This window comes from Podarcis filfolensis, assembly GCF_964270895.1.
Source record: "Podarcis filfolensis genome assembly, chromosome: 11".
In the NCBI taxonomy this organism is placed as follows: Eukaryota; Metazoa; Chordata; class Lepidosauria; order Squamata; family Lacertidae; genus Podarcis; species Podarcis filfolensis.
Genome location: NC_139613.1, coordinates 7,163,370 through 7,189,888, shown reverse-complemented (window position 1 = coordinate 7,189,888; position 26,519 = coordinate 7,163,370). Strand labels below are relative to the sequence as shown.

Below are 26,519 nucleotides of genomic sequence, written 5' to 3'. Positions count from 1 at the left end.
TTTTTAAGATATTCACAATGGGTGATGCAAATGCACACTAGTGATTAAACCAGGGGTGCAGCCTGGGAGTCATTTTGGACTCACAGCTGTCCATGGAGGCGCAGGTTAATTCTGTGTCCAGGGCGGCTGTCTACCAGCTCCACCTGATACGCAGGCTGAGACCCTACCTGCCTGCGGACTGTTTTGCCAGAGTGGTGCATGCTCTAGTTATCTCCCGCTTGGACTACTGCAATGCGCTCTACGTGGGGCTACCTTTGAAGGTGACCCAGAAACTGCAATTAATCCAGAATGCAGCAGCTAGACCGGTGACCGGGAGTGGCCGCCGGGACCACATAACACCGGTCCTGAGAGATCTGCATTAGCTCCCAGTACGTTTCCGAGCACAATTCAAAGTGTTGGTGCTGACCTTTAAAGCCCTAAACAGCCTCGGTCCTGCATACCTGAAGGAGTGTCTCCATCCTCATCGTTCAGCCCGGACACTGAGGTCCAGCGCCGAGGGCCTTCTGGCGGTTCCCTCCCTGCGAGAAGTGAGGTTACAGGGAACCAGACAGAGGGCCTTCTCGGTAGTGGCGCCCACCCTGTGGAACACCCTCCCTTCAGATGTGAAGGAAATAAGCAGCTATTTTATTTTTAAAAGACATCTGAAGGCAGCCCTGTTTAGGGAAGTTTTTAATATTCAATGCTGTATTGTTTTTAACACTTGATTGGAAGCCGCCCAGAGTGGCTGGGGAAACTCAGTCAGATGGGCGGGGTATAAATAATAAATTATTATTATTATTATTATTATTATTATTATTATTATTATTATTAAACAAACAAAAATCCTGGGGTTGCTCTAGGTTCAAGCCCCGCAAGAGTCTTTGCAGAATTAGGCTCCAGGTGCAAACACACAAGTCCACAAACTGCAGGTTTCTGCTTGAAACATGCATCTTTCTCCCCACAGGCATCTAGAAAGTCACTGTGAGAATAGGTTGCTGGGCAAGATAAGCCATTGACCTATCCAGCAGGCTACTCTTAAGTTCTTATGAGGTTTTAGTACAAGTCCTAAGGTACATTTTCCACATCAGGAAATAAAAATTTCAGTGACATCTTTAGATATTATTATATACAAGCTAATGGAAGAAGAAGAAGAAGAAGAAGAGTTTGGATTTGATATCCCGCTTTATCACTACCCAAAAGAGTCTCAAAGCGGCTAACATTCTTCTTTCCCTTCCTCCCCCACAACAAACACTCTGTGGGGTGAGTGGGGCTGAGAGACTTCAAAGGAGTGTGACTAGCCCAAGGTCACCCAGCAGCTACACGTGAAGGAGCGGGGACACGAACCCGGTTTCCCAGATTACGAGGCTACCGTTCTTAACCACTACACCACACTGGCTCCCAGTGTGGAGGTTTTGTGGTCCACAAAGAACACAGTTGATTAATTTGTAGTGGAATCAAGTGCAAGTCACTGTTGAATTACGGGTTTCTGTTACGGTCTTTCTTTCTGTACATTACCCTTCTTATATTTTTTTTTAAAAAAGAAACTTAATAGATTGATCAGTCACTAGAAGAATAGCCTCTTCAAATTGATTAGCAGCAAAATGACAGGCTGCAATCCTTCCAATAGCTTCGGCATAAGACCTTCGAATTGAAGTCAAGGGTTGATGATCTTACTTTTTCAAAATCCCCTTATAAGCACCTCAGCACTATTTAATGAGGTGCCTTTACCAAATCTATACACTTGGAAAGGGGCTGCTCTGAGAATGTATCCAGACCTATACCCTTTTCTAGAAAGCTAATTCCTCCTTTAAGTCTTACTTTTCAGTACCCAACTGCAATTTCAATTGGGGCTCCCCCTCCTCCTCTTAACATGAACCATTTAGGACTAACACCAGTCAATACATATAAATCTCCATAATGGCTTTGGTTGGGCTCTAAAAAAAACACAACACACTAAAATGGTTTCTCCTTTTCCAGAGGCTCAAAGCTCTCCCCCCACCCTTGAATTGTATACATGTTAACAAACATACTAAAAAGAAATATTTGGCCAAATGTTTGCTGTATAATCTATAAGGCCCTCTTAAGTCAATGGCATCTGGGAGGGGCCATCATTCAATGCCTGAGAACCTACTTTGCATGCAGAAAATTGCAGAGTCAATCCTTAGAGTCTCCAGGCAGGGCTGGAAACATCCCCCACCTGAAATATTGGAGAGGCACTGCCAGCAACTGTAGATAATGCAAAGCTAGATGGATCAGTGGTGTGACTCTGTACCAAGTAGCATTCTATGTGCCCACATTGCATGCATTGAAGGCTTTGGCAGCTTCAGGAATTTATGGGCCAAGCCATTGTGGATAAGTGTGGTCTTCAGCACTTCTTGAAGGACAGTGTTGACATGACGCCCTTCATCCGGGGATCACAAATATTTTTGCTGAATATGTCCACAGCCATTTCATACTTGGGGAATGTGTTTGGCATTGCAATCTGCTGAAAATACTTTTGAAGGTAATTTGTGATTGTGAGAGGGGGGATTTGCAATACGTTAAAGGTAAGGTCATCGGAGTACCCATAGGCTTAAAGAATGAGATACCGTGGTACCTTGGTTCTCAAACAATCCACTCTGGGAGTCCGTTTGACTCCCGAAACCGTTCAAAAATCAAGGCGCAGCTTCCGTTTGGCTGCAGGAGCTTCCTGCATTCAAAAAGAAGCCACATCGGATGTTTGGCTTCTGAAAAACGTTCACAAACCAGAACACTTACTTCCAGGTTTGTGGTGTTTGGTAGCCGATTTGTTTGACAACTAAGCCATTCCAGAACCAATGTACCACTGTAGTGTGGTATTTCTAGTGGCATATTGCTGGCAATTTTTAGTTTGCATTTGAGTTTTTTAGTTATGAGTCAGCTGAGCTTCTTCTTCTTCTTCTTCTTCTTTATTGTTTATTCATTGTCTCTTCTCGTGATGGGACGGCATTACATTTTTAGCTTGTAAGCCTCCTTGAGAGGATTTCTGCCTACAAAATATTTTAAATAAATAAATGCATAAATACATGTTTGTTAAAAGAAAAATAAAGAAAAAGTGTTCGTCCATTCAGACTGAGGGTGAGAGAAGCACTGCCCTCATTCTGAATTATTTTCAGAGTGCCATCATGGAACCAAACCTGATTGGCTATGTAGCCCCTGTGATAGCATAGTGCTCACTTTAGGAGCTGTTGCTTAACACAGGAGTGAAAGGGAGGCATGTGAGGTGATGGAGATGTGAGCAGGGTACAAATGCAGCAGCTCCCCCCCCCAAAAAAAGCCCATCTGCCACAAAGGAAGCATGTGGCTCTGCCCCAACCACTGAGCTACAATGGCTGCTGGTGCTTCTGATCCTTTTTCCTGCTTTCATCGCAAGGGCAATCTCAGCCAACCAAGGATCAAAATATCACAATGTAGTCAATCAGATCTTTCTATATGGCATCACTGGGTGAAAACAAACCCAACTGAGAGCCTGGGCCATCAAAATCAACTGAGAAAGAAGGGAAAGTGAGTAGGCAAAAAAGACTCTGCACTCAGTAGTTTTAAAGCCACTCAGTGCCCCATATGCCACTGTCCCATATAAAATTCTGTATAATATAATGTTGAAACCAAATTAACGAAGGTAAGGAAATGCCAGCTTGAAAATTTTGTCTGTCTGCTTATCATTTTTGAAGGGTTTTTCATATTAAAAATAAAAAAAAATCCCAGAATTTATTTCTCCTCCAGAGTTTTTGTATCAGGCTTATGTAGCAAAACACAAATGTTTCCCCTGGTACACACATTTATATGCAAATCCATATAATGCACCTATTGAAGATTCATTGCACTATGGTGTCTAGATCTTAATTAGTATATTATAGTCTCTCTCATAGCTCACTGCTTTCCATATGGCTGTTCAGCATTTTGTAGCTGGTACTTATTCCTTTTCCCTGCATACCATCACAGGCCTCCCACAACCTGTCAGTCAGTGCATCTGAATCCACTTTGGTGTGATTCCCCATAAAATTTTAAACTGTTAGAGAGTTGGTCCATCTGACCTGCTCTCATCCTCTGGTCAGCAGCTTTAAAAAAGTCTCTTGTAAACCCCACAAAATAGTATTCTATGATTTCTCCTACTCGGTAGCAGCTAGGGATGTCAGAGAATTCCATCAGACATGGGAGTGTATATTGCTGATGGCTGCATATTTGTATCCTGTCCTCGACAGAAATCAATCCAGCAAATACGATTGGCATTTGCTGTTGCTTTAAGTCCACGATTGATGTGCAATTGATTACGTTTCCCTTCTCATTTGCATTGTGTTTGGTTTTCATTGAAATGAATGGGGTGGGATCAGTGGCGTAGCGTGGGGGGTGCCAGGGGTGCCGGCCGCACCGGGCGCAACATCTGGGGGGGGGGCGCGAGTCCAGAGGGAAGGGACAAGTTCCTTCCTCCGCCGGGCTCCCCGCCGCCGCCGCCAGCCTTGCGCCCTAGCGCACGCCCCCCCCCCCGCCGCCGCCGCTGCGGCTGCGCTCCACTCACTGCTCGCAGGAGGAGCAGCCGCTGCAGCAGCGCCGACGCCGCCACCGACGCCTGGCCGGGCACCCGCAGCCTCCGCACCCCGATGCCGACGCCGGCGCCATCCCCTCGGCCCAGCCACAGGCGGCGGCTGCTTCTGCCGACTGGGAGGGAGGAGAGCTCCGAGGGGCCTCGACGCGCCCTGCCCTCCCCAAAACCCTCCGAGAGGAAGCCAGCGGGCGGGCGAGGGTCTCCCGTCGGAAGGGGGCGCCGCTGGCTCCGGCTCTCAGCGCAAGTCTCAGCCGCGGGGGAGGGGGGGCAAGGACGGAGCTCGGCTGGAAGCCCCCGGACCCGGCCGGGAGGAGGAGAGGCGCTCGCCAAGCCCGGATCTGGAGCGCCTCGGAGCGCGGGCTCCACCTACAGCCCAAGGAGAGGAGGGGGCGGGGAGGCGCCCGAGGGGAGGGGGCTTCGGCTGCCTCGGCCCGCGGGGGCTCCGCAAATAATAAATTTAATAAATTCCTGCTGAGCCTTTGGGGGGGTCTTTGGCTCCTTCGCTCGCCCCCAGCCCCAGTGGCGTAGCGTGGGGGGTGCAGGGGGGGCCGGCCGCACCGGCCGCAACATCTGGGGGGGGGGCGCGCTCGCACTCGAGTGCTAAAATCCACGGGTTAAGGGGCGCAAATTACTTGCCTTGCCCCGGGTGCTGACAACCCACGCTACGCCACTGGGTGGGATAATGCAATGGCAGTGTGATTTACGTACAAACGTAAGAGCAGCCTGCTGGATCAGGCCAATGACCCTTGTAGTCTAGCATCCTGTTCTCACAGCGGCCAACCCAATGTTTGTTGGAAAGCAGGGAATGCAAGAGCAGAAATCCCCTCCTGTGGTTTCCAGCAACTCATATTCAGAAGCATCTTGCCTCTGGCTGTGGAGGCAGAGCAAGAGCCATCATGGCTAGTAGCAATCAGTAGACCTCAGTAGCCATCAGTAGAGCCAGTGTGGTGTAGTGGTTAAGAGTGGTAGACTCGTAATCTGGTGAACCGGGTTCGCGTCTCCGCTCCTCCACATGTAGCTGCTGGGTGACCTTGGGCTAGTCACACTTCTCTGAAGTCTCTCAGCCTCACTCACCTCACAGAGTGTTTGTTGTAGGGGAGGAAGGGAAAGGAGAATGCTGGCCGCTTTGAGACTCCTTTGGGTAGTGATAAAGCGGGATATCAAATCCAAACTCTTCTTCTTCTTCTTCCTCCATGAGTCATCTAGGATGGTGGCCATCACTGCTTCCTGTGGGAACAAGCTCCATCATTTAACTATCCACTACATGAAGAAGTGATTAATTATGTTAAATATACAAGTTATTTTGCCACTGTGGACAGTGAGGCAAATATCTTGGGTGGGAGATAGTGTTGCCATATTTCAAGAAGTAAAAATCTGGACATAGTTGCTGAGTATGTATATATATAATTTTCAACATTGTAAAACATACTTTTATATCTTACACAATATTTTTTTTTACTTCCAACAATCACATCTGAAAATGTTCTAATTTTTTCACTTAATTTACATTTCTTACTTCACTATTACTTTTAAATATCTTAACTAATGTCTCTCTTCTTTGCAATATTTCATATATTCTTCCTTACAAACTTCTTGTAGTCCTACTAGCGCAATTTGTTGATTACAATTGCTCTTCAAATAGTTTGCATATTTGTTCCAATCTTCTGTGAATCTCTGGTCCACAGGTTTTGAATCCTTCCTGTCATCTTGTCCAATTCTGAGTAGTCCATTAACTTTGCCTGCCATTCTTCTTTTGTCGGTATTTCTTCTTGCTTCCATTTCTGGACCAACTAGTTGCTGAGTTTTTGGGGGGCGTCAGGGTGGCAAGTGGGCATGGTAAATCACCATATGGGAGGCAACAAGTAAGCAAGCTCTCCACAGTGCTTCCGCTTCCGCCGGGGAACATACAAAATCCTGGACATTTAATCTTAAATTAACACACACACACACACACACCCCCCCGGATGATCACGTTAGACTCTGCCCCCTGGACATCACAGGAATTTCCCAGTTTATATGGCAACCCTAACAGAAGACAAACTGCAGTGAAACAGAAGCAGGGCTGTATGCAATAGAAAAATGATGCCTTCTTACATCCTTAGTAGGAAGCAAATTATTCCTTAATCTCAAAGGGGATAAAACTCCACAGTATTTTTTTGTGAGGGTTTCTTGTGAACAAATTGCTGAACAGTGAAGAAGTGGGTAATTGCTCTCTGCTGTGAGGTCAACCATCATATTGTTTATTTTTAATCAGCTTGTCATCTCTTGCGAGGCTATTGGAAACAGATGCAGCAGAATCATCGCAAAGGAACAGAGTTAAAACCACAGTGGGGGAAGTTCAGCTAGTGCACTGAAATTTCATGGCCTGCTTACTATTGTCCATTTCTCATGGCTGAACACCAGAACGTCTATAGACGTTGAGGAAGGGATAATGCTCAGTGGCTGAGCATCTGTGTTGCATGTAGAAGATCTCAGGTTCAATCTATAGCATTTCCAAGTAAAGCATGGAAAGAGCACTGTCTGAAATCTGGGAGAGGCACTGTCAGTCAGTGTCAGCGATACTGAGCTAGCTAGACCCATGGTCTGGTTCAGTGGCTGGCAGATTGCTATGTCCCTATGATTCCCATCTGTATGGTAAAGGTACAGGTACCCCTGACCATTAGGTCCAGTCGTGACCCACTCTGGGGTTGCGGCGCTCATCTCGCTTTACTGGCCGAGGGTTCCGGCGTACAGCTTCCGGGTCATGTGGCCAGTATGACTAAGCCGCTTCTGGCGAACCAGAGCAGCACACGGAAACACTGTTTACCTTCCCGCCGGAGCGGTGCCTATTTATCTACTTGCACTTTGATGTGCTTTCGAACTGCTAGGTTGGCAGGAGCAGGGACCGAGCAACGGGAGCTCACGCCATCACGGGGATTCGAACCACCAACCTTCTGATCAGCAAGCCCTAGGCTCTGTGGTTTAACCCACAGCGTCACCCCCTCCCATCTGTATGAGCCCACTACAAAAAGATAAAACCAATTAGGGGAAAGGCAGAGGGCTTGCAAGGCACATCTGTGTATACCAGTTATTGAGAATGACATACAAGGAGAGGACTGTTACAATCAGGTACTGCTTGCAGGCTTTCCATTAGCATATGGTTGCCTACTGCAAGAACTGGATGCTGGATTTGATGGGCCTTTGGACTGATCCAGCAAATCAATTCTTACGTTCAAGGTCCCTTCTGGGCACCTGGCCAAGAGCCCCATGCCTGCAGTGGGTGAAACCAAAGAAAAGTGGGCAGAGAGAAAAATGCACATATTATACACACCTACACCAGACCCTCCAAGTTCCTCTGTTCATAGCTGTCAACTTTTCCCTTTTCTTGTGAGGAATCCTATTCGGAATAAGGGTATTTCCCTTTTTAAAAAAGGAAAACGTTGACAGCTATGCCTGTTTTCCAGGGACAGTCCTGGATCTACAGAAGCTGTCCCAGTTTCTGATTTGATTCCGGAATGTCCCACTTTTCCTTAGGACGTCCCTGTTTTCATCAGATAAATGTTGGAGTGTGTATGGAGTTATGAGACCTCCCCAAGCCAAGGAGATGAGTAACAATATAACCTTTAGAAGACATCTGAAGGCAGCCCTGTAGAGGTAAGTTTTTTAATGGTTTTTATGTTTTTATATATGTTGGAAGCCGCCCAGAGTGGCTGGGGCAAGCCAGTTAGATGGGTGGTGTATAAATAATAAAATTATTATTATAATGAAATGGGATGTCTCAATTTTCATGGGATAAATGTTGGAGGGTATGATACACAGACACACAAATAACCTTCTCTATCCTCCATCCATGCAAGTGGCAGGCATTATCTTGAGTTCAGGAAGACATTCCAGCCAGGCCAAAACACTCAAGGAGAGTTGTTATGTACTGAGCTGAATCCTAGAACAATAGGATCCAGAATGCAGCAGTCTGATTGGTTCGCAGGAGCCACCCAATCCAGCTCCAGGTGGAAGTGAATCAGTGACCTGCAGAAGCAGCCAATCAGGCTCTTGGATGAAGTGAATCAGCAACCTGATTGGCCTACAGGAGTAGCCCAGAATTAGCCAATCACGTGGGGCCCATTGTGTAAATAATGTATATATAGCTTGACGTTTTGGGGAAAGCTTCATTCATTGCTACTATGAGCTGAATAAAGAGCATGAAATTCACACTCGACTCTGAGTATATTTCAAGGGTGCAAGGCAGAGAGCACGTATAACCTGAAAAGAGGGCAAGACAGAGGGGTCTAGAGGTCTACATTTGGAATCTGGATCTGAATTTCCTCACCCCTGTCTTGCAACAACCTTGTGAGAATGTTTAGGTCGAGAGACAGTGACTGGACCAAGTTTACCTAGAAAGCATCTTCGCCAGAGGAGATTCCAACCACACTCTCTATTGCACTTTCCCTCTCTTCCCTTGAAACGAAGGAATTTGCAAGCTTTCCCCCAGATATGGTCTCTTTTAATCGCTTTCTGCATTTCTAACCAAATATGATTGCTAAGGAGTGGGGAAACGCCCAGTGTTTGCCACTTAACAGGATCTTTTATTTGTATGCCCTCATCCATATTCATGTATTTTAAAATGATCCACATGTCTTTAAGGCCATCGCTTGCTGGCACAAAAATCACTTACGATTTGCATAATGCTTGGGACTGAAGTTTTGTAGACTCCCAAGTTCACCAGACAAGTGGCAGGGATACTTATGCAGGCTAATTGATGAGGAAGTGTGCAGATCTCCTAAAGACTAAACAATCTCCAATGCAGTCTCATGGTGCTGTATACAGTGACTGCCTGCTATATGAAGATCCCATTATTTTAATCCCACATGCTTCTTGTTTGCAAGATGACTCCTCTGAGGGCCAAAGTCAATGCAGTATTATATATGTAGCTGCACCAAAAATGGCAGCTTTGCATCTAGTTCCCTCTCCTGCTCCATAGGACCTGGCAGAATTTATCCTGCATCATACCATCAAAAGAAGGCATTGCTGTATGCTAACTGTGGCCAGTGCCACAGTAGCCCAAATTGGGAGGTATCTAACTGGAGAAGGGATATAGGAATCAGCCCTCCCAGGAAAACTGATACGTAAACTGAGAACGTCTAGAGGTCAATAAAGTAAGTGCAATTTCTTTTTCTGTTTCATATGATTTTATTGTTTACGTCAATAATGCAGAGCATGAACAATCCCCATGGAAGAAAATTCCCTTTGGGGGTTCTATATGGAGGCTCACACCAAGCTCCAAATTGGTTAGACGTTATTCATTAATGAATGCATTATGGCCTGCAGGGCTTTTTCTCCGCTAGAACTTTGTGAAACTCAGGTGGGTGCCATTTTCATTATAAGAGAACAAGGGAGGTGTTCATGGTGAGTTCCAGCACCTCTTTTTCTAGAAAAAATAGCACTTGCAGGACAAATTCCAGAGAGACTGCAAGAGCTTTCCATTATGACACACACCATAAAAAATACATAATCTTAGCTATATCATCCTCTCCCCAACCATTTTCTGCCACTGTTAGGAGTGTCCTACTCTCGTGTAGGACCCTGGTAGAGACACATGCCCGACTGGCATGTTCTCTCCCTCCGGGTCAATCGTTCGGGTGCTTCAAGAGCTTTCTTCAGCCCGAACATCACAGCGACTGATACCAAGAATCATCAGCACGCTTTGGGATCCGCAGAGAATTCACAGTTTGTGTAACAGACCTCAGTAGCTCAGCATGTTGGCTAATCTACTTTTATTTACATATAATACACTCAGAGCATTCTGACTCAGCTCCTTCCTCTTTCTCATCAGACAACAAAGAGAGAAAGGACAAAGGACAATAGTCCTACTTCACGGAACACAGTAGTACAAAACATCCTGTTTCCGTCACTTCCCACACTGTGGAATGAAAACATACACTGTCATGTGATAGACAACAATCTCATGACTGCAAACACAGAGCAGGAATCCTAACACCACTCACCCCTCCATCTCGCATTCAACCATGGTCCTTGGAAACACTTAATCAACCCCTGTTTTTACTGTATGTGCAGAATCCTCCTTGTAGTCCCCGATTGTGGAACTCTCAGTGCATAATTAAAATGTGGAGCTTGCTCCCGCAGAAGGCAGTGACGGCTACCAACCTGGATTGGTTTAAAATGCAAATTTAAAAGGATGGCTGTGTTTCCACTTGTGTATTGTCTTAGGAAGCACATACTTGGCAGGTTCACCCATAAATGTGAACTCAAGTGAATATATCTCCACTCTCCTTACCAGTGGAGCTGGACAGATTTGGCTTTACTGAAGGATCTGCAGTGGAGTCATCTGAGGTCAGAGGATGGCAAGGAGACATTCTTGGGTCAGAGGGACATGGCACCACAAGCTGATCTTGTGGAACTCCTTCTGTGTCTGGCCCTGCATGGAGTTAACCTTTTACTCCAGATCACTCGACGAAAGTTTCGTGACAAAGATACCAGAATCTTGCACCTTCTGTAGGGTTGGCATTGGTGAGCTCAATTCCTCGGAGACTCGTTTTGCTAGGATTCTCATATTATAGAAATCTGAGGTACTGATTCACACAACAGTGTAATTCCTGCAATACTGAGGGTTGGACACGGGTGGCGCTGTGAGCTAAACCACTGAGTTTCTAGGGCTTGCTGATTGGAAGGTTGGCGGTTTGAAACCCCATGACGGGGTGAGTTTCTGTTGCTCTGTCCCAGCTTCTGCCAACCTAGCAGTTCCAAAGGATACCACTACAAATAGATAAATAGGTACCGCTGCGGTGGGAAGGTAAACAAAGTTTCTGTGGCACTCATCACGGTCCTCTGTGTGCCAGTAGCGGTTTAGTCATGCTAGCCACATGACCCGGAAAGCTGTCTGCGGACAAACAGTTCCCTCAGCCTGAAAAGTGAAATGAGTATCACACCCCATAGTTGCCTTTGACTGGACTTAACTGTCCGGTGCTCCCTTACTTTTTTTTTTTTTACTGGGGTTTGGAATAGATGACCTTCCAACTCTACAGTTCTATGCTTCTATGAGAATACACTGGTGTTGTGTGGATTAGTTCCTTGCATTGCTCTGAATTCTGCTCCCTGCTTATTTACACCCCGTGGTATAAATAGGAACTACCCTTCTATTTATGCAGCCTCGGCTTCTGATATGTAAGAGTGTTAAATCCAGGGTCCCTGATTATCTAGGGGCTTCTTTGCTGAGCTGTCACCTTGCTTCAGGCTTGGAGAAACCCTTCGGTTGTGAAAACAAATACGATCTCAACGTTGCTGAAGGAAGCTTGTTCTTACAGCAGAATAGATAACCAAGACAAGTCCTATAAACCTCATAAAGGTGCTTGGTTGGTGAGCAATAGGCAGCTTTGCATGTCCGGCAAGAGGACGGTGAAAGAAAAGCGATACACAGAAGGGAGGGAAGTATGTGAGAAAGGGGGGGGGTGACGAGCTGGATTTTTATTGGAAGCTCTTAAACTGGTTGCTATGAGACCTTCTGCAGCTAATGCAGGCACCGCAGCCAGCGAGAGAGACTGCTAAACTGTACCTCTCGTGTCTCTCTCACTCTCTTCCCCTCCCCAATTGCTTGCATAGTTGTTTGAAAGAGAGCATCTGCCACTTCTGTGTGCGCCCCCCTCCCCAGAAGAAGATGGAGACTGAACGTGAAATTCCCAATTCCTCCAACAGTTCTCCAGCAGACTCCAGGGAGTACAAGGTGGTGATGTTGGGATCAGGTGGAGTAGGCAAGAGTGGTAAGTTTCTGCTGTTGCTTTTGGGTGGGCTAGGGTATGTGTTGTAGGGCAGTGTTTGAGATGAACATGGATGTATGGAGAGGGAGAGGGCACATTTAATAAATCCTGCTCTCCGTCGATCCATAATTTGGATTAGCGAGTCGGTTTCTGTTGGTGTTAATAATAATAATAAAAAGATTTTGAATGACTTTATTCATTGAGCCAAGGGCTGGTTTGCCAAAAAATTACTATTGCCAAAGTCTTGTACTGATTGTGGAAAGAGAGAGGGGAATAGGAGCTGTGTTAAACCACAAATGCACAACTCATATTGAGTCCAATGGATGTGATAGCCCTTTGGATGTTTTGAATGTGGGCCTGATGGACCTGAAACCTGGTGTCTCCTGAGTTTCAGATGCTACATGCTATAATGGGATAGTAGGAATTGGCCTATATATTTCCCCCTTCAACTTTCCATTCCTAGAGTTGTGCAAGCGAGCCCACCCACAGCCGATGAAAAAGCCAGCTCAGCAGTGACAAAGTGAATGGGATGCTTGCGGCTAACTTTCCCCAACTTTTCCTTTTGACTTCTTTACGGCTTGCCATTAGACCTTGGCTCATAATACAGTCACCTCTTGCCTGCAAAGTTATTAGGATGTAACTCTGATATTCTCCTTCTCCCTCTGGACAAGAAGTTTGTTGGTATCGGACATATTATAATGCCCTGGAGAGAGAGGGAGAGAGAGAGAGATGCTGTTGTTCAGTGGCTGCAGTATCCTCCGAATGAGCTGTTACTTAGGTCTGGTGTTTGTCTTTTGCCAGAGATTGTAACCTTTTGATTTATCTTTGCTGACACTTAACATCCTCTAATCTTAAAGCTACTTTGCTGAGCACGCAGAGTCTGTCTTGGCACTTGCTTTCTGGGATGATGTACCTGTCTCTGAAACATGCCTATAATTACATCTGCTAAACCCGTACACTCTATTAAGGCTCAGGACTGCTAGACTGAACAAACAGCTGAATCAAGCTGTACATATTTTGTATATGAACTGTGCTTTCCTTTTGTTAAAAAAAAAAAAAAAACCCACCTTGACAACACAAGGTGTGAAAAGCAGCTACATTTTATTGACCTGCTAGAATCTCTCAGAGTTTCAGGGCGTGGAGCAATCCATAAAGGGGAACTGAGCAAGCAGATGGGGAGGGGATTTCCTCTTGCCCACCTTGATGCCCTTATGTCTGACACAACATTAGAGAACATTTGGACTTTGCAACCTGTACATTTTACACGTGGAAGGGATTTAGAGGGTCCTATGCAGCCCAGGCGTCTGTAGGAACATTAATTGTAATCTTGGTGAAAGTTTGTCACATGCCTCTAAGTTGCCGCTGAACTTAGTCTAAAATAAAAAATACAAAGTGAATTTGGAGGGTGCTGCTCAAGTAAAATATCCAACAGAACAGAACATCTGCCCTTTGAGGGAAAGTGAAAATGTCCAGATATTTTTTTGTTTAGGAGGGCAGATGGTAACTTAAGAGGGAATGTGCCAGATATTTAAAAAGTACAACATATATATATGCACATTCTAAAGTGGATAGAGAAAATGTTATCTCCCTTTTTTAACACCAAGGCTGAAATCCTATACACATTTTCATCAGGACACAAGTAGGCTTAATTCCTAGAAGATTTCATTTCATGGGGGGAGTCACTCAGTGAAATGGGTCAGCAGCAGATCTTGACAACAGAAGATACTGTGGGTGGTAAATGAACAGAGGATGGTGGAAGGATGTGACAGAACATCTACAGTTTGCATGCAGAAGGTCTCAGGGGTCAGTTCCCAGAACCTTCAGGTAGGACTGGGACAGCCCCTTGCCTAAAATTCTGGAAAACCAATGAAAATCAGTATAGACAATTCTGAGCCAGTTGGACCCATAGTTTGACTCAATATAAGTTTCACATTTTGCTAGAATTCACATGGTATGGTAAGAGCTACTAGTTTAGTTGGCTTAAGAGGGATAAGCTAACTTCATGGTATGGCACTGTGTTTCAATGTCTAGTTATGATTCCTGAATTTCATGAGGTTGGATTAGGTGACCCTTGGAATCCCTTTCAACTCTGTAATTCTAGGATTCTATGACTATCGGTCATGATGGTCAAGGGGAAAGCTGCAGTTGCTGAAGGACTTAAGGCAAGTGTGGCCCCGGGATCTCCCTCTTTTGGCTGCTCAGCTGCTGAGGTTTCCCACCCGCCCACCCTTTAAGGTTCCCCTCCTGACCTTGCTATGGACCTCGGTTGGTCGCCGTTAAAGGGCCTGGTAGGAATTTTTCCACTTGGCAAATTGGCATTGGCCATTGGGTTTTTTGCCTACCTCATAGCAAATCGCCACAACTCCTTTGGTTTTGGCGGTTAGGCATTGGTAGGGGTATTGTTATGTAGATGTGTTGGGGGGAACTCCATCACCTTCCCCAAATATTGAAGGGTAGTCCGGTAAAGGATTCCGTGGGGTGTGGCCGCGTCCGAAGCCTATGGAGGCCAGGGCCTAAAGCTCGCCCCCGAGTGGTGACCCCAGGGGAGTCTCTAGTTGATGCACATCAGCAGGGCTCCCCCTGCTGGTGTTAACCCTTCCCGGTCTTCAAGCAAACAGGCTGAAGCCGGATAGTCGGATAGGACCAATATCTGTAACCAATAAAGTTGTGGCAAATTTTAGAGCATTAAATAAATAATGGTGTCACGTGTCTTTATTTCTACTGGTGGGAGGCGGGAACTCGCCACGCAATAAGGTGGGCAAAACCCTTTTGGTCCTGATCCAGCAGGGATCTTCTCTGGTCCTTATCTCTAGGAATCTCAAGTGAGAGTCAAATGGCTTTGCACAGGGAGGTGGAGGGTTGACACAAGGAAGGAGGTGGGCGGGAAGAGGTGAGAAAAGAGCTGCCATTGGCCCAGGCACTCTGCTCAATCTGAGAAAGATAGCATCAGTTCCAAGTGCTTGCAGAAACACAGGGCCCATTCCAAGCAATGTGCTCAAAGAGGCTTCCCGTCTGCTAGGTTTGCACTATGTAGGACTGTTCTTGAAGTTTTCCTGGAGTGCAATCCTAAAAGGATTGCTGGCTAGGTGATGGGGGAAGAATTCAAGTCAATACACAGTTAAAGCCAAGTCTATCAAATTTGCACTTCATGGAAACAATATGCAAAATGAATCAGAGCTCTCCTTCGAAATGTGCACTTCTCTAAATTTTGTCATGCCACTTCTCCAACCAAACAATGTTTACAAAATGCCACATATGAAAAGCCCTCGGATATGACTTTAATAAGCATGGCTTCCCTCAACAAATCCTGAGAGCTGTAGTTTGTTAAATGTACTGAGAGCTGTTAGGAGACTCCCTCAAAGAGCTACAATTGCCAGCACCCTTAAACAAACTACAGTTCCCAAGATTCTTTGTGGGTCATATAAGAGTAATTTAACTGTTGTTGTTGTTGCTGCTGCTGCTGTTGTTGTTGTTGCTGTTGTTGTTAATTATCTGTCCTTCACCCTAAGGTCCCAATTAAAATGTAACATTTATTATTATTATTATTATTATTATTATTATTATTATTATATTCTTACCCCATCTGACTGGGCTTCAACAGCCACTGAGCAGCTTCCAGCACATACAGAAACATAATAAAACATCAAACATTAAAAACTTCCTGATACAGGGTTGCATTCAGATGTCTTTCAAAAGTTGTGTAGTTCTTTATCTCCTTTACATCTGATGGGATGGCGTTCCACAGGGAAGCCTTCTCCACTGAGAAGGCCCTCTGCCTGGTTCCCTGTAACTTCACTTTGTGCAGTGAGGGAACCTCCACATGACCCTTGGAGGTGAACCTCAGTGTCCACTCGTTTGGGTATACAGTTTAAAACAACCCCCGGTCACAGAAATAAGGTGGGTCCTAAAAATATATGTTACCTGTATACCTGAAGGAGAGTCTCCACCCCCATCGTTCTGCCAGGATGCTGAGGTCCAGCGCCAAGGGCCTTCTGGCAGTTCCCTCACTGCAAGAAGCAAAGCTACAGGGAACCAGGCAGAGGGCCTTCTTGGTAGTGGTGCCCGCCCTGTGGAAAACCCTCCCACCAGATGTCAAAGAGGAAAACAACTACCTAACATTTTAGAAGACATCAGAAGGCAGCCCTGTTCAGGAAAGTTTTTAATGTGTGACATTTTAATGTATTTTTAATCTTTGTTGGAAGCCGCCCAGAGTGGCTGGGGAAGCCCAGCCAAATGGGCGGGGTATAAATAATAAATTATTATTATTATTATTATTATTATTATTATTATTATTATTATGCTTATCACACAGAAACTGCACTCAGATTGTTGTGGCACATGGTGACCCGAATGACAGGCCCTGATCGGTAATGAAGTTCTCACCCTGGGCCATCAGGGGGATACTGTAGATAGTTTTCACTCGGGTCCACATATGCAAATAGGGGATTGAAAGTGACGTTCAGTGATTGGATAGTTACAGAAAATGGTTACAGTTGCATTGTAGTGGAGCTCTATATAAGCAGGCTGGTTGAACCCTTCAGTTCAGTTCTGTTCTGGCCTGTGAACAAACAAGAGCTGCTTGAAGAATCGCTGTGTCGTCTGATATGTTCACCCACAACTTAGCAGGTGCTGTGTCTTGTGGTGTGTGGATCTCCCACCAGCCCCTTCCAACATTATGATTCCACCAGACAAAGGGAAGACATGCAAAGCAGAGAGGAGTGCTTTGGCCCAAGAGGAAAAACTCACACATCTGCCAGGGAGCCAGCTGCCCCATTTCCAAAACAGCCCGTCTGTGCAAAGCCCAAACAGCTTCCTTTTACTACCCTCTTATTTAGGCGCAAAACAAGCGATACACAAAATATATTTAAAGGACCCTGCATCCCAGTCTTTAAATTTGTTATGCTAATTACGCTAATAACTATAATTAATTACAATGCACTCCGCTCAGTGTTTGCAGTAATTAGCCATGAGGGCTGCACAAAGCATCGGGTTAAGCATTCTAAAAGGAAGGAGCTCTAAACAAGCCAGAGTGAACCGACATTGCGCTCCTGAGTTAACTGGAAATACTAGATGACTCAGAGTGGGTTGGAATGTGCAGGGTGCAATACTATATGAAGAGGTGGGCAAAGCCTCATAGGCCCTGGAAAGAACCATCTGGTTTTAGCTTAATGGCAAAGATGAGTGGCAGCTCCCCAATGCCTCAGTGTGGGATCAAACCATTGTAAAGTTGGAAGGACCATCTAATCTAAGGTTACCAGATGTTTTTCACTGAATCCAGGGACTAAATAAATAAATACTACACGTTCGGGATGTTGATGCTGCAGCGATGGTGGTGGCAGAGGGGGAGCAGCCGCCTCCTTAACTTCAAACGCCATGTTTCCCCTTCCTCTAAGGCTTCTATCTCCTTTCTCCATGAGACTGTGCAACCCCTGAGTTGTTGGTTCTTCAGTGGTGGTGGTGGTGGGGAAGTGGTGTGCGGTGGGTCAGGGATGAAAGGTGGAGAAGGAGGGCCAAGAGCAGTGGCGGTGGTGAGGCTCAGGCAGCGCGATGCCTCCCTTCCCATCGGAGCAGCCGCAATCCCATTCCTACTTGCGTGCAAACAGGAGGAGGTAGGTATCCCTCAGCTGGGAAGGGAGGCTTCCCATTGCCTAACTGAGAGATCCCTGCTCCCTCCCGCTTGCACGCAAGCTCTGATAGGTAGCATGAAGTATCCCTTCACAACTGAGAGATCCCTGCCCCGCTCCTGCTTACACACAAGTAGGAGTTGGGAAGGCAGCATGAAGCCTCCCTTCACAGCTTAGTTGCTGGGGTCAGGGAAGGTGGAGGCAGCCCAGAAGCTGCATCTTAGAGGCCCTGCACCACCATCATATGGGGACTTCTGAGCAGCTCCTGAAGCCAGCCAGAGCCTCTGCTCCAGGCTGCTGAGACTGCCGCTGCTGCGTTTCCTGGGGACATTAGATGAAATCCGGGGACATTCCAGGGATGGAATTTGTCCGGGGACTTATTCACAAATCCGGGGACTGCCCCCAGGAAATGGGGATGTCTGGTAAGCCTAATCTAGTCCATCCCCCTGCAATGCAGTCAGTGAAATTGATGCTGTCCTAACAACAGTGCTATGGTGAATGGGATGCAACAGGGCTGGGTGGACATTCAGCCTGGAAGTCAAATGTGGCCCTTCAGAATCTCTATCAGGCCCTCAAGACTCTCCTTCTCTCTCAATGTCCTTCTCCATAGGCTACTCCTCCTCCTTAGCCTTGCACCATCCTCAAGCGGTTTTGCTTTTGTGGATTGTGCTGTTGTTGTTATTTCGATCTATATCCTGCCTTTCCTCCTGAAGATCCCAGGTCAGCAGAAGAATACAAGCTCAAAAAGCATTCTATAAACAGTTTAAACAACCTAAAAATAGTTGTGGTTAAAAACAAGTATTTGGTAATTTCAGGATTGCTGGGAACAGTGTTCTTCAGCCGTCACATGCCTGGGTACACAGGACTGTATTCAAATTGCTTCTAAAAGACAATAATGATGAAGACAGGCAAACCTCACCAGGAAGGCACCAGGCACACCTCACCACAAACTGGGAGCCACCACTGAAAAGGCCCTGTTGATGGTCAATGCCAACCAGGAGGTCCCCATGGAACCACCACCAAGAAAGTCTCACCTGCTGATCATAGAGTTTCAGATGCCTGATACTTTGAGAGATGCTCTTTTAGGTATTTGGGCCCCAAGCCAAGGGTTTGGGAGTTCATATGCTAGTACCAGCTCCATGAATTGGGTTCAGTACCTTACTGGCAACCAGTGCAGGTCTTTCAGAACCAGTGTCATTGGGAATGTTTTTCTGTGCTGTTTTGTTTTGTTTTTTACCAGCTCTGATTATTTTATTCCTGGTTCAGACTTCACTATTTCATATGAAAGCTTTTTATATATATAAGTTTTACCTGGACTGATTTTCTGATTGGATTTTCCTGGATTCTGTAACTGGGACACCAGATCAATCTGTAGTAATGTGCATCAAAGACCACAGGATTCCTGATTCCTGGAATTTCACACTGGATTGGTACCTCTGTTCTCTCAAATGAAAAGACCATGGGGTTGGGACAGCTGGGATAATGCAGTGAGCTTTAACAAGAGTGATCAAGGAGTTTAGGTGAGCTACTGCAGGATTCAGCAATGGCTGAATTGTACCTGATTTGAATCTTGAACATCATTCTTCTGAATACTGTTCAGTTTAAAAGTTAAGCTGCATATTTCATATTCTATTTTGTTTTTCCACGCAATCTTTATTTGCATATACCATTTCTGATTTCTTCCTTTCCCGAGATTTATTCATGTATAATGTGCTGCTGATTTCCCCCCTTTGATTTCATTACGCTCCAATCTTTCACAAACTGTGATGTGTTCATTGGCCTTCTGCTGGTGTCTTTAAAAAGAAAATTCCTAATGGATTTTGGCTTCTCACTTCCTGTCTGGTCACCACCGTCTTGCGAGTTGGAGCAATTTAAGAGCCTCGTTTTTAGGCTGAATTATGCTGAGTATCCTGTTGCACCTACTTGTATTTGTTTAAAACAGCCTTGGGGAATCTTTGGTTCTCTATGTGCTGTTGGACTCTGTTGGATCACTGAGACCATCTGCAGAAATGCCTCTGGTCATTTCCCGAAATGGTGAGGCTCATTCAACAACCATGAGAAACTGAAACTTTAGTGCCATTGATCCAGTCCTGTGGAACAGCCTGCCAATAGACTCAGTGGGGGCGCACTGTGCCAACTTTTAACAACCCGCTGGAAACTTTCCTATTCTGCCAGGCCTATGTAGGCAATTAAGAGAACATCTTTCCACAATGGTTTACTGATCTCAGTTTTAACTTTTTAAAAACTTGTTGTGCTTTTACTGTGTGGCTGTAATTCATTTCTACTGTTGCAAACTGCTTTGATATACTTTTGTGATATTGTTGTTGTTGTGTAGTCATTTAGTTGTGTCCGACTCTTCGTGACCCCATGGACCAGAGTATGCCAGGCACTCCTGTCTTCCACTGCCTCCCGCAGTTTGGTCAAACTCATGTTGGTAGCTTCGAGAACACTGACCAACCATCTCGTCCTCTGTCGTCCCCTTCTCCTTGTGCCCTCAATCTTTCCCAACATCAGGGTCTTTTCCAGAGAGTCTTCTCTTCTCATGAGGTGGCCAAAGTATTGGAGTCTCAGCTTCAAGATCTGTCCTTCCAATGAGCACTCAGGGTTGATTTCCTTAAGTGTGGTGTAGTGGTTAAGAGCGGTAGATTCGTAATCTGGGGAACCGGGTTCGCGTCTCCGCTCCTCCACATGCAGCTGCTGGGTGACCTTGGGCCAGTCACACTTCTCTGAAGTCTCTCAGCCCCACTCACCTCACAGAGTATTTGTTGTGGGGGAGGAAGGGAAAGGAGAATGTTAGCCGCTTTGAGACTCCTTCGGGTAGTGATAAAGCGAGATATCAAATCCAAACTCTTCTTAAGAATGGATAGGTTTGATCTTCTTGCAGTCCATGGGACTCTCAAGAGTCTCCTCCAGCACCATAATTCAAAAGCATCAGTTCTTTGGCGGCCAGCCTTCTTTATGGTCCAGCTCTCACTTCCATACATTTTGTGATATAGTGGCACATAAAGATTTTTATATAAAGCAGGGTTGCCATATCTTGAAGAGCAAAAAAGAGGACAGCTTGAACTGCTGCCAGCCAGAGCCAGGCAGAGAGGCATGCAGGTACGGGCACTTGGGGCCACTGCCACCACACTTGCACACTTTCCCCAGCTTAGGCTGGCAGCAGCTGAGGCATGCAGAGCACCCATGTGCTTTTTTCCTGGCTCGGGTTGGCAGTGGCTGCGGCATACAGAGCTGCCCATGCCTGGGCTACGTGTGCCTGAGCCCAAGCCAAAAATCAATCAATCAATCAATCAAACAAACAACCTTCTCCAGAAAACATGGACATTTCCTTTAAAATCTAAAAATCCCCTGCAATGGGCCTGTTGGTCCGTCAAAAGAGGACATGTTCAGGATTTCCAGGACATATGGCAAAGCTATAAAAAGACAACCAAACAAACAGATAATAAAACTCCTGTCAGTCCCAGCCAGCATGCCCAGTGGTCAGGGATGATGGGAGATGAAGTCCTACAGCACCCAGATGTCCGTAGTTCCCCCAAGTCTGGTTTTAAACCTTTTAAACGTTGGACGATCCTGTGAACAAATAGGCAGAGCAGCTTCCATCCCTGGGAGGAAAAGGCCTTCACTCAACTTGAAGCCATTTATCATCATTCTGTCAGGCTCAAAATGCATTCATGTTTTTGCATTAACATTTATTTTTACAAATCTGGACAGAACTGCTGGTCAGAATTCTTTCCGCCTCGGGGGCGACACAAACATAAAGCCTTTCATTATTTCGTCAGCGTCTGTGATTCGCCTGCCAGAGGCGACTGGGATTCAATTATGTTTCCCATGTGTACATTTAATGGGTTCCCTTGTGTAAGTCAAATACCAATGGGTTGTTGAGAGAACGTGGCATGAAGGTTTCTCCCTTCAGAACTGGGGGTTGCGGGAGGGGGGGGGGAGGCACAGAGATGGTGACAAATTGGACGAGGGTCAGAGGAGAGCAACAAAATATTATTAAAGGCCCAGAGTTTCTGATTTATGAGGATGGGATTAAAGGGGCTGTACATGTGCAGCTTCGACAAACAATAGACCCTGGATTCTTTGGTATTAACTAACACCATTCTTTCAATTTGTGTTAATTGATGGGGAATTAGGCTAGGGGTCTCGACAGCCCTTGCAATTTGTAAGACTTTAAGGGAGCATGGGCATTAACAAGGGAGCCTCCAGAGTGAGAGAGGAGGGGCTGCAGCCAGTGGGGATAATGGGATGAAATGATTGAATTAAAACCAAGGGACATTTGGGTTGAATATTTAATTCGGCTATGGGGCGCTCGCTTGATGTGCCTTTCGAGGGAGGGCATTTATCAGCAAACATTTGCTCGCAGAAAGATTGATTGGCCCATGGAACCATCTCCCAGGGGAGCAGCTTTGTAGAAACTCGCAGCACGTTTGAAGTGAGCTGGAGAAAATGAGCAAGGCTCACAGCATTTCAAACATTCTCACGTTGCCCAGGGGAAGGGTGGATTGGATAACTTCCACTGTGATTTGTTCTATTCTAAGGCCACATTTAAAACACAGTGATATCACTTTAAATCAAGCTTCCTCAACCTCGGCCCTCCAGATGTTTTGAGACTACAATTCACATCATCCCTGACCACTGGTCCTGCTAGCTAGTGACAATGGAAGTTGTAGGCCAAAAACCTCTGAAGGGCCAAGGTCGAGGAAGTCTGCTTTAAATAGTCAAGGCTCCTCCCAATGAATTCTGGGAGCTGTTGTTCATTAAGAGTGCTGGCAAAACAAAAACACACACTAGAACAGTTGACAAAAATTTACATTTTAAAAAGACCCTAAAATGAAATTTATTAACTCAGCTTTTTAAAAAAGAAAAAAACTTCTTCTTCTTCCTCCTCCTCCTCCTCCTCCTCTTCTTCTTCTTCTCCTCCTCCTCCTCCTCCTCCCATTCTTGCACCTTATCGAGGTGTCCAAATAATGCGCCATCAATACATTATAACAAACCACCCCAATCTCCAAGTGGTGTGATACTACAGGGTTCCTGGTACTTGCCCAGGATTCGGTTCCCTTGGGATGAGGGACAGCAGAGACTGTGGTATCTTTAGGATATATGGTTTATTTACACATATACGCAACCTGAGCCTAAGATGGAGGGTCTCAAGGCATTAACACCTGAAAAGGTCTTACTTCTATCATACTCACAGCCTAGGATTGCAGCAGAAACCAAGCCTTGCTCTGTGGCCTAGCTTTTCAGAGCTTATCCACACTCACCTTCCCTTTGCTCTTTGCAAACACAGGTCCACACTTTAAAATTCTGTGTCTGAGTGCCCAGGTTGTTGTTCCAGAGCTTTCCCCATGAAAACCCACTCTTTGAAGCTGAAGTGCAATAAACAACAATCCAGGTTTTCCACAAATTGCTGTTTGCTCTTATTCAGCTTTAGAGAGTGAGTTTTCATGAGGAAAGCTCTGGCGGAGGAAACAAAACAAAATGAAAAAGGAATTTGGGCACAGAACTCTAAATAAGCCCTCGGCTTATAGCCTGATCTCAGCTCAGATCACCCACAACTAGTGATGTTAAATTCTCAAGAATATTCTCCAGAGAATAGTCTCACCTTACATCACTACCCACAACTATCTTTGATGTACCAGCCAGGAGTGGTGAAGATTCACAACCATTGCCCTAGACAAAGAGTTGCTGATTGAGGTGCTAAAGCGGCAAGCTATGGGCATTAACTTGCAGTTGCCCAGTTGGCAATGGGACCTTCCATCAGGTTCTAACCCAGCGGTTCTCAACGTGTGGGTACCCAGATGTTGTTGGACTACAACTCCCATCATCCCTGAGCTCTGGCCTTGCTAGCTAGGGGTGATGGGAGTTGCAGTTCAACAACATCTGGGGACCCACAGGTTGACAAAGGCTGTTCTAACCTTTCCTGGGTACAAGGCTCCAAAAATTAGAAGGGGCACAGGGCATCATGCAAACAGACCACCCCCAAACTCACAACAAGATTCTGCTATATTTCGAAGCTGTATGCTCATCCTTTTGGATTCCATTCCTCACTTCAGTTTCACCACCATTTGCTTCCCAGTCAGCCCATTTAGGAAAGGATTAGGACAGATGGGCAAAGTCATAGCAATCCAACAATTGTCATCACCACCAAGCAAAGGGCAGCTTTGTGGGACAATTGTGGGAAACACATGTGCTTGCCAAAGCAATAAGACAAGAAGCAAAAAGGCACAATTTCTGAACTTCAGCATCATCAAAACCCCAAACAAGGATGGGGATATGGTCATGAGAAGGTCTGAAGAGAGAATGGAAAGCGTATGTTGGCCCTTGGTGGGGAGAGTGGAATCGAGCCATCCACCGTAAGCAAACTCCTCCTATTAAAACAAGGCAGCAAAGACAGCAATAAAAATAAATGACCAGTGACTGTAATCTATCCGAGTAAGCTTTATATAAGTGCAAATTGCAGCAAGCACATTTCCAACCTCTTAATGGGAAAAAAAAAATAGTTGTTGGAGCACCCTGATGGATAAGCAAGAGTGAATTATAAAAAGAAAAACCTCCAAGGCAACTACTTTCCCCAGTAATATTTCCATCCTTAGGAAAGTGCCCATTTTCCAAAGGGATGGAGTCACATTGTAATTTGAGCCCATGTCAATCTGGTCACTTTCAATCTCACATCCTGTGTTCATCCAGAAGTTAGTTTTGCCCTGTTCCTGCATTAATCTGCATTTTTAAAAATCTACACAGATGTTACCGTGTGTGTGTGTGTGTGTGTGTGTGTGTGTGTGTAGGGACACAGGAGACACTGTGGTATAAACCACTGAGCCACTTGGGCTTGCTGATCAGAAGGTCAGCAGTTCGAATCCCCATGATGGGGTGAGCTCCCGTTGCTCTGTCCCAGCTCCTGCCAACCTAGCAGTTTGAAAGCATGCCAGTAGAAGTAGATAAATAGGTACCACTGCGGCAGGAAGGTAAATGGCGTTTCCGTGAACTCTGGTTTCCATCACAGTGTTCCATTGCACCAGAAGCGGTTTAGTCACGCTGGCCACATGATCTGGAAGGCTGTCTGTGGACAAACAGCTGCCCCCTCGGCCTGAAAGCGAGATGAGGGCTGCAACCCCATAGTCGTCTTTGACTGGATTTAACCGTCCTGGGCTCCTTTACCTTTTTACCTTGTGTGTGTATACAGTTCACTAGATTCAGACAAAACCTGAACCAAATTGGGCCAGTTTGGGTGGATCTGGTCTCCAGCGCAATCATGTTGAGAAAAGTCCTTGATTAAAGGAGAAGCACACAACCTCTGCAAAGAGTAGCATGGGACTGATTGCAAGATGGCTTTCATACAGCCCTATACCAGGCTTGGGTTGCAGGTGTCTTATCCTAGAAGCCAACCTGAGCAAGATTTTGCCCTCTGCTTACCAAGGAGCAGTGGGTTCAATCATAGTGGCTGCAGGGGGTCAGGTTTGCCAATATGCTCCCCACTCAGATTGGGGTTAATTCAAAGACCCAGATTAAGGCTTTGCTCAGATTTGTGGGGGGTGGGGTACACACAGGGAGGGATGGAGAGAGAGAGAGAGAGAGAGAGAGAGAGAGAGAGAGAGAGAGAGAGAGAGAGACTGCATTCTTATAGTTCCCTGGGAGTAATTCTCCTTGCACTCTTTGTGTGGGGTGGGCAGTACTGAGATTTTTGTAGGATTTCACGAGATTCATTTCTAGACATAGTTTATCTCAAAGCACACATTTCAAAAGCAATTTTCAGAGGGGGTTTTGAGCCAATGACTACTTTAGGACATTTGAGAAATGCAAAAAAACCCCAATGTATAGCAACATTCCGAGCAATACATTAAGGACTAAGGGTAGACTTGCCTAAAGAAAAAAGTTTTCAGCTGGTCCCAAAAAGAGTACAGAAAAAATTGCCTTCCTGTCTTCAATAGACAGAGAGCTTCAGTGTGTGTGTGTATTGCCACACTAACGAGTCTATTCCTTCAAAGAGTGGGATTAACATTATGTAGCACTAGTGGCATTATTATTTCATAGCTGTCAACTTACGGATTTGAAAATAAGGGACCAGCAGCCAAAATAAGGGACGCGCAGCCTCACCTGTTCCAGGCATTCCAGTCTTCCTGTCCTCCTGCAGTCTGGTCAAACTCATGCTGGTAGCCTCGAGAACACTGTCCAACCAACTTTGTAACCAGAGGTTTAACTGAATAGAATCTGAATCACATGCACCACAAGGCCTATGCAGCCTCAACTTAAGATGGCTCCCCGGCCTGGCTTTGCACTGCAAAGTTTGCAGCAGCACGTGCAACAAAATGGCGCCCAGCATTCAAAAAACCCCTCAGCTTGCATTAACTAGCCACACACAAGGCATGCAAGCTCCACCCCCAGTCGTTCTCAGACTTCTTACTGGGTGAGCAACACAGCCAAGCAACACAGTTAGAGCCTCCCTCCTCTCTGGCCGGCGGGGAGGGAGGGAGAGGAGCTGCTTCCTTTGAAATTTAAGGGACATCATTTAAGGGACATTTAAGGGACATCCATCAATAAGGGACAGCAGCGGGACATGGCACTGGAATAAGGAACTGTCCCTTCAAATAAGGGACACTTGAC

At 45.8% G+C, this 26,519-nt stretch overlaps 1 protein-coding gene across 2 annotated transcripts in view; it reads left to right on the top strand.

Annotated features, from left to right (window-relative positions):
* The first annotated feature begins 12,040 nt into the window (after positions 1-12,040).
* The window catches only part of RIT2 (Ras like without CAAX 2), a 261,056-nt gene continuing 246,577 nt past the window's right edge, over positions 12,041-26,519 (top strand). For both annotated transcript variants that reach the window (XM_083575907.1, XM_083575906.1), the window contains exon 1: positions 12,041-12,291. In XM_083575907.1, coding sequence (XP_083432033.1) covers positions 12,045-12,291 — 247 coding nt within the window. In that variant the 5' untranslated portion in view covers positions 12,041-12,044. The remainder of the gene's footprint in view (positions 12,292-26,519) is intronic.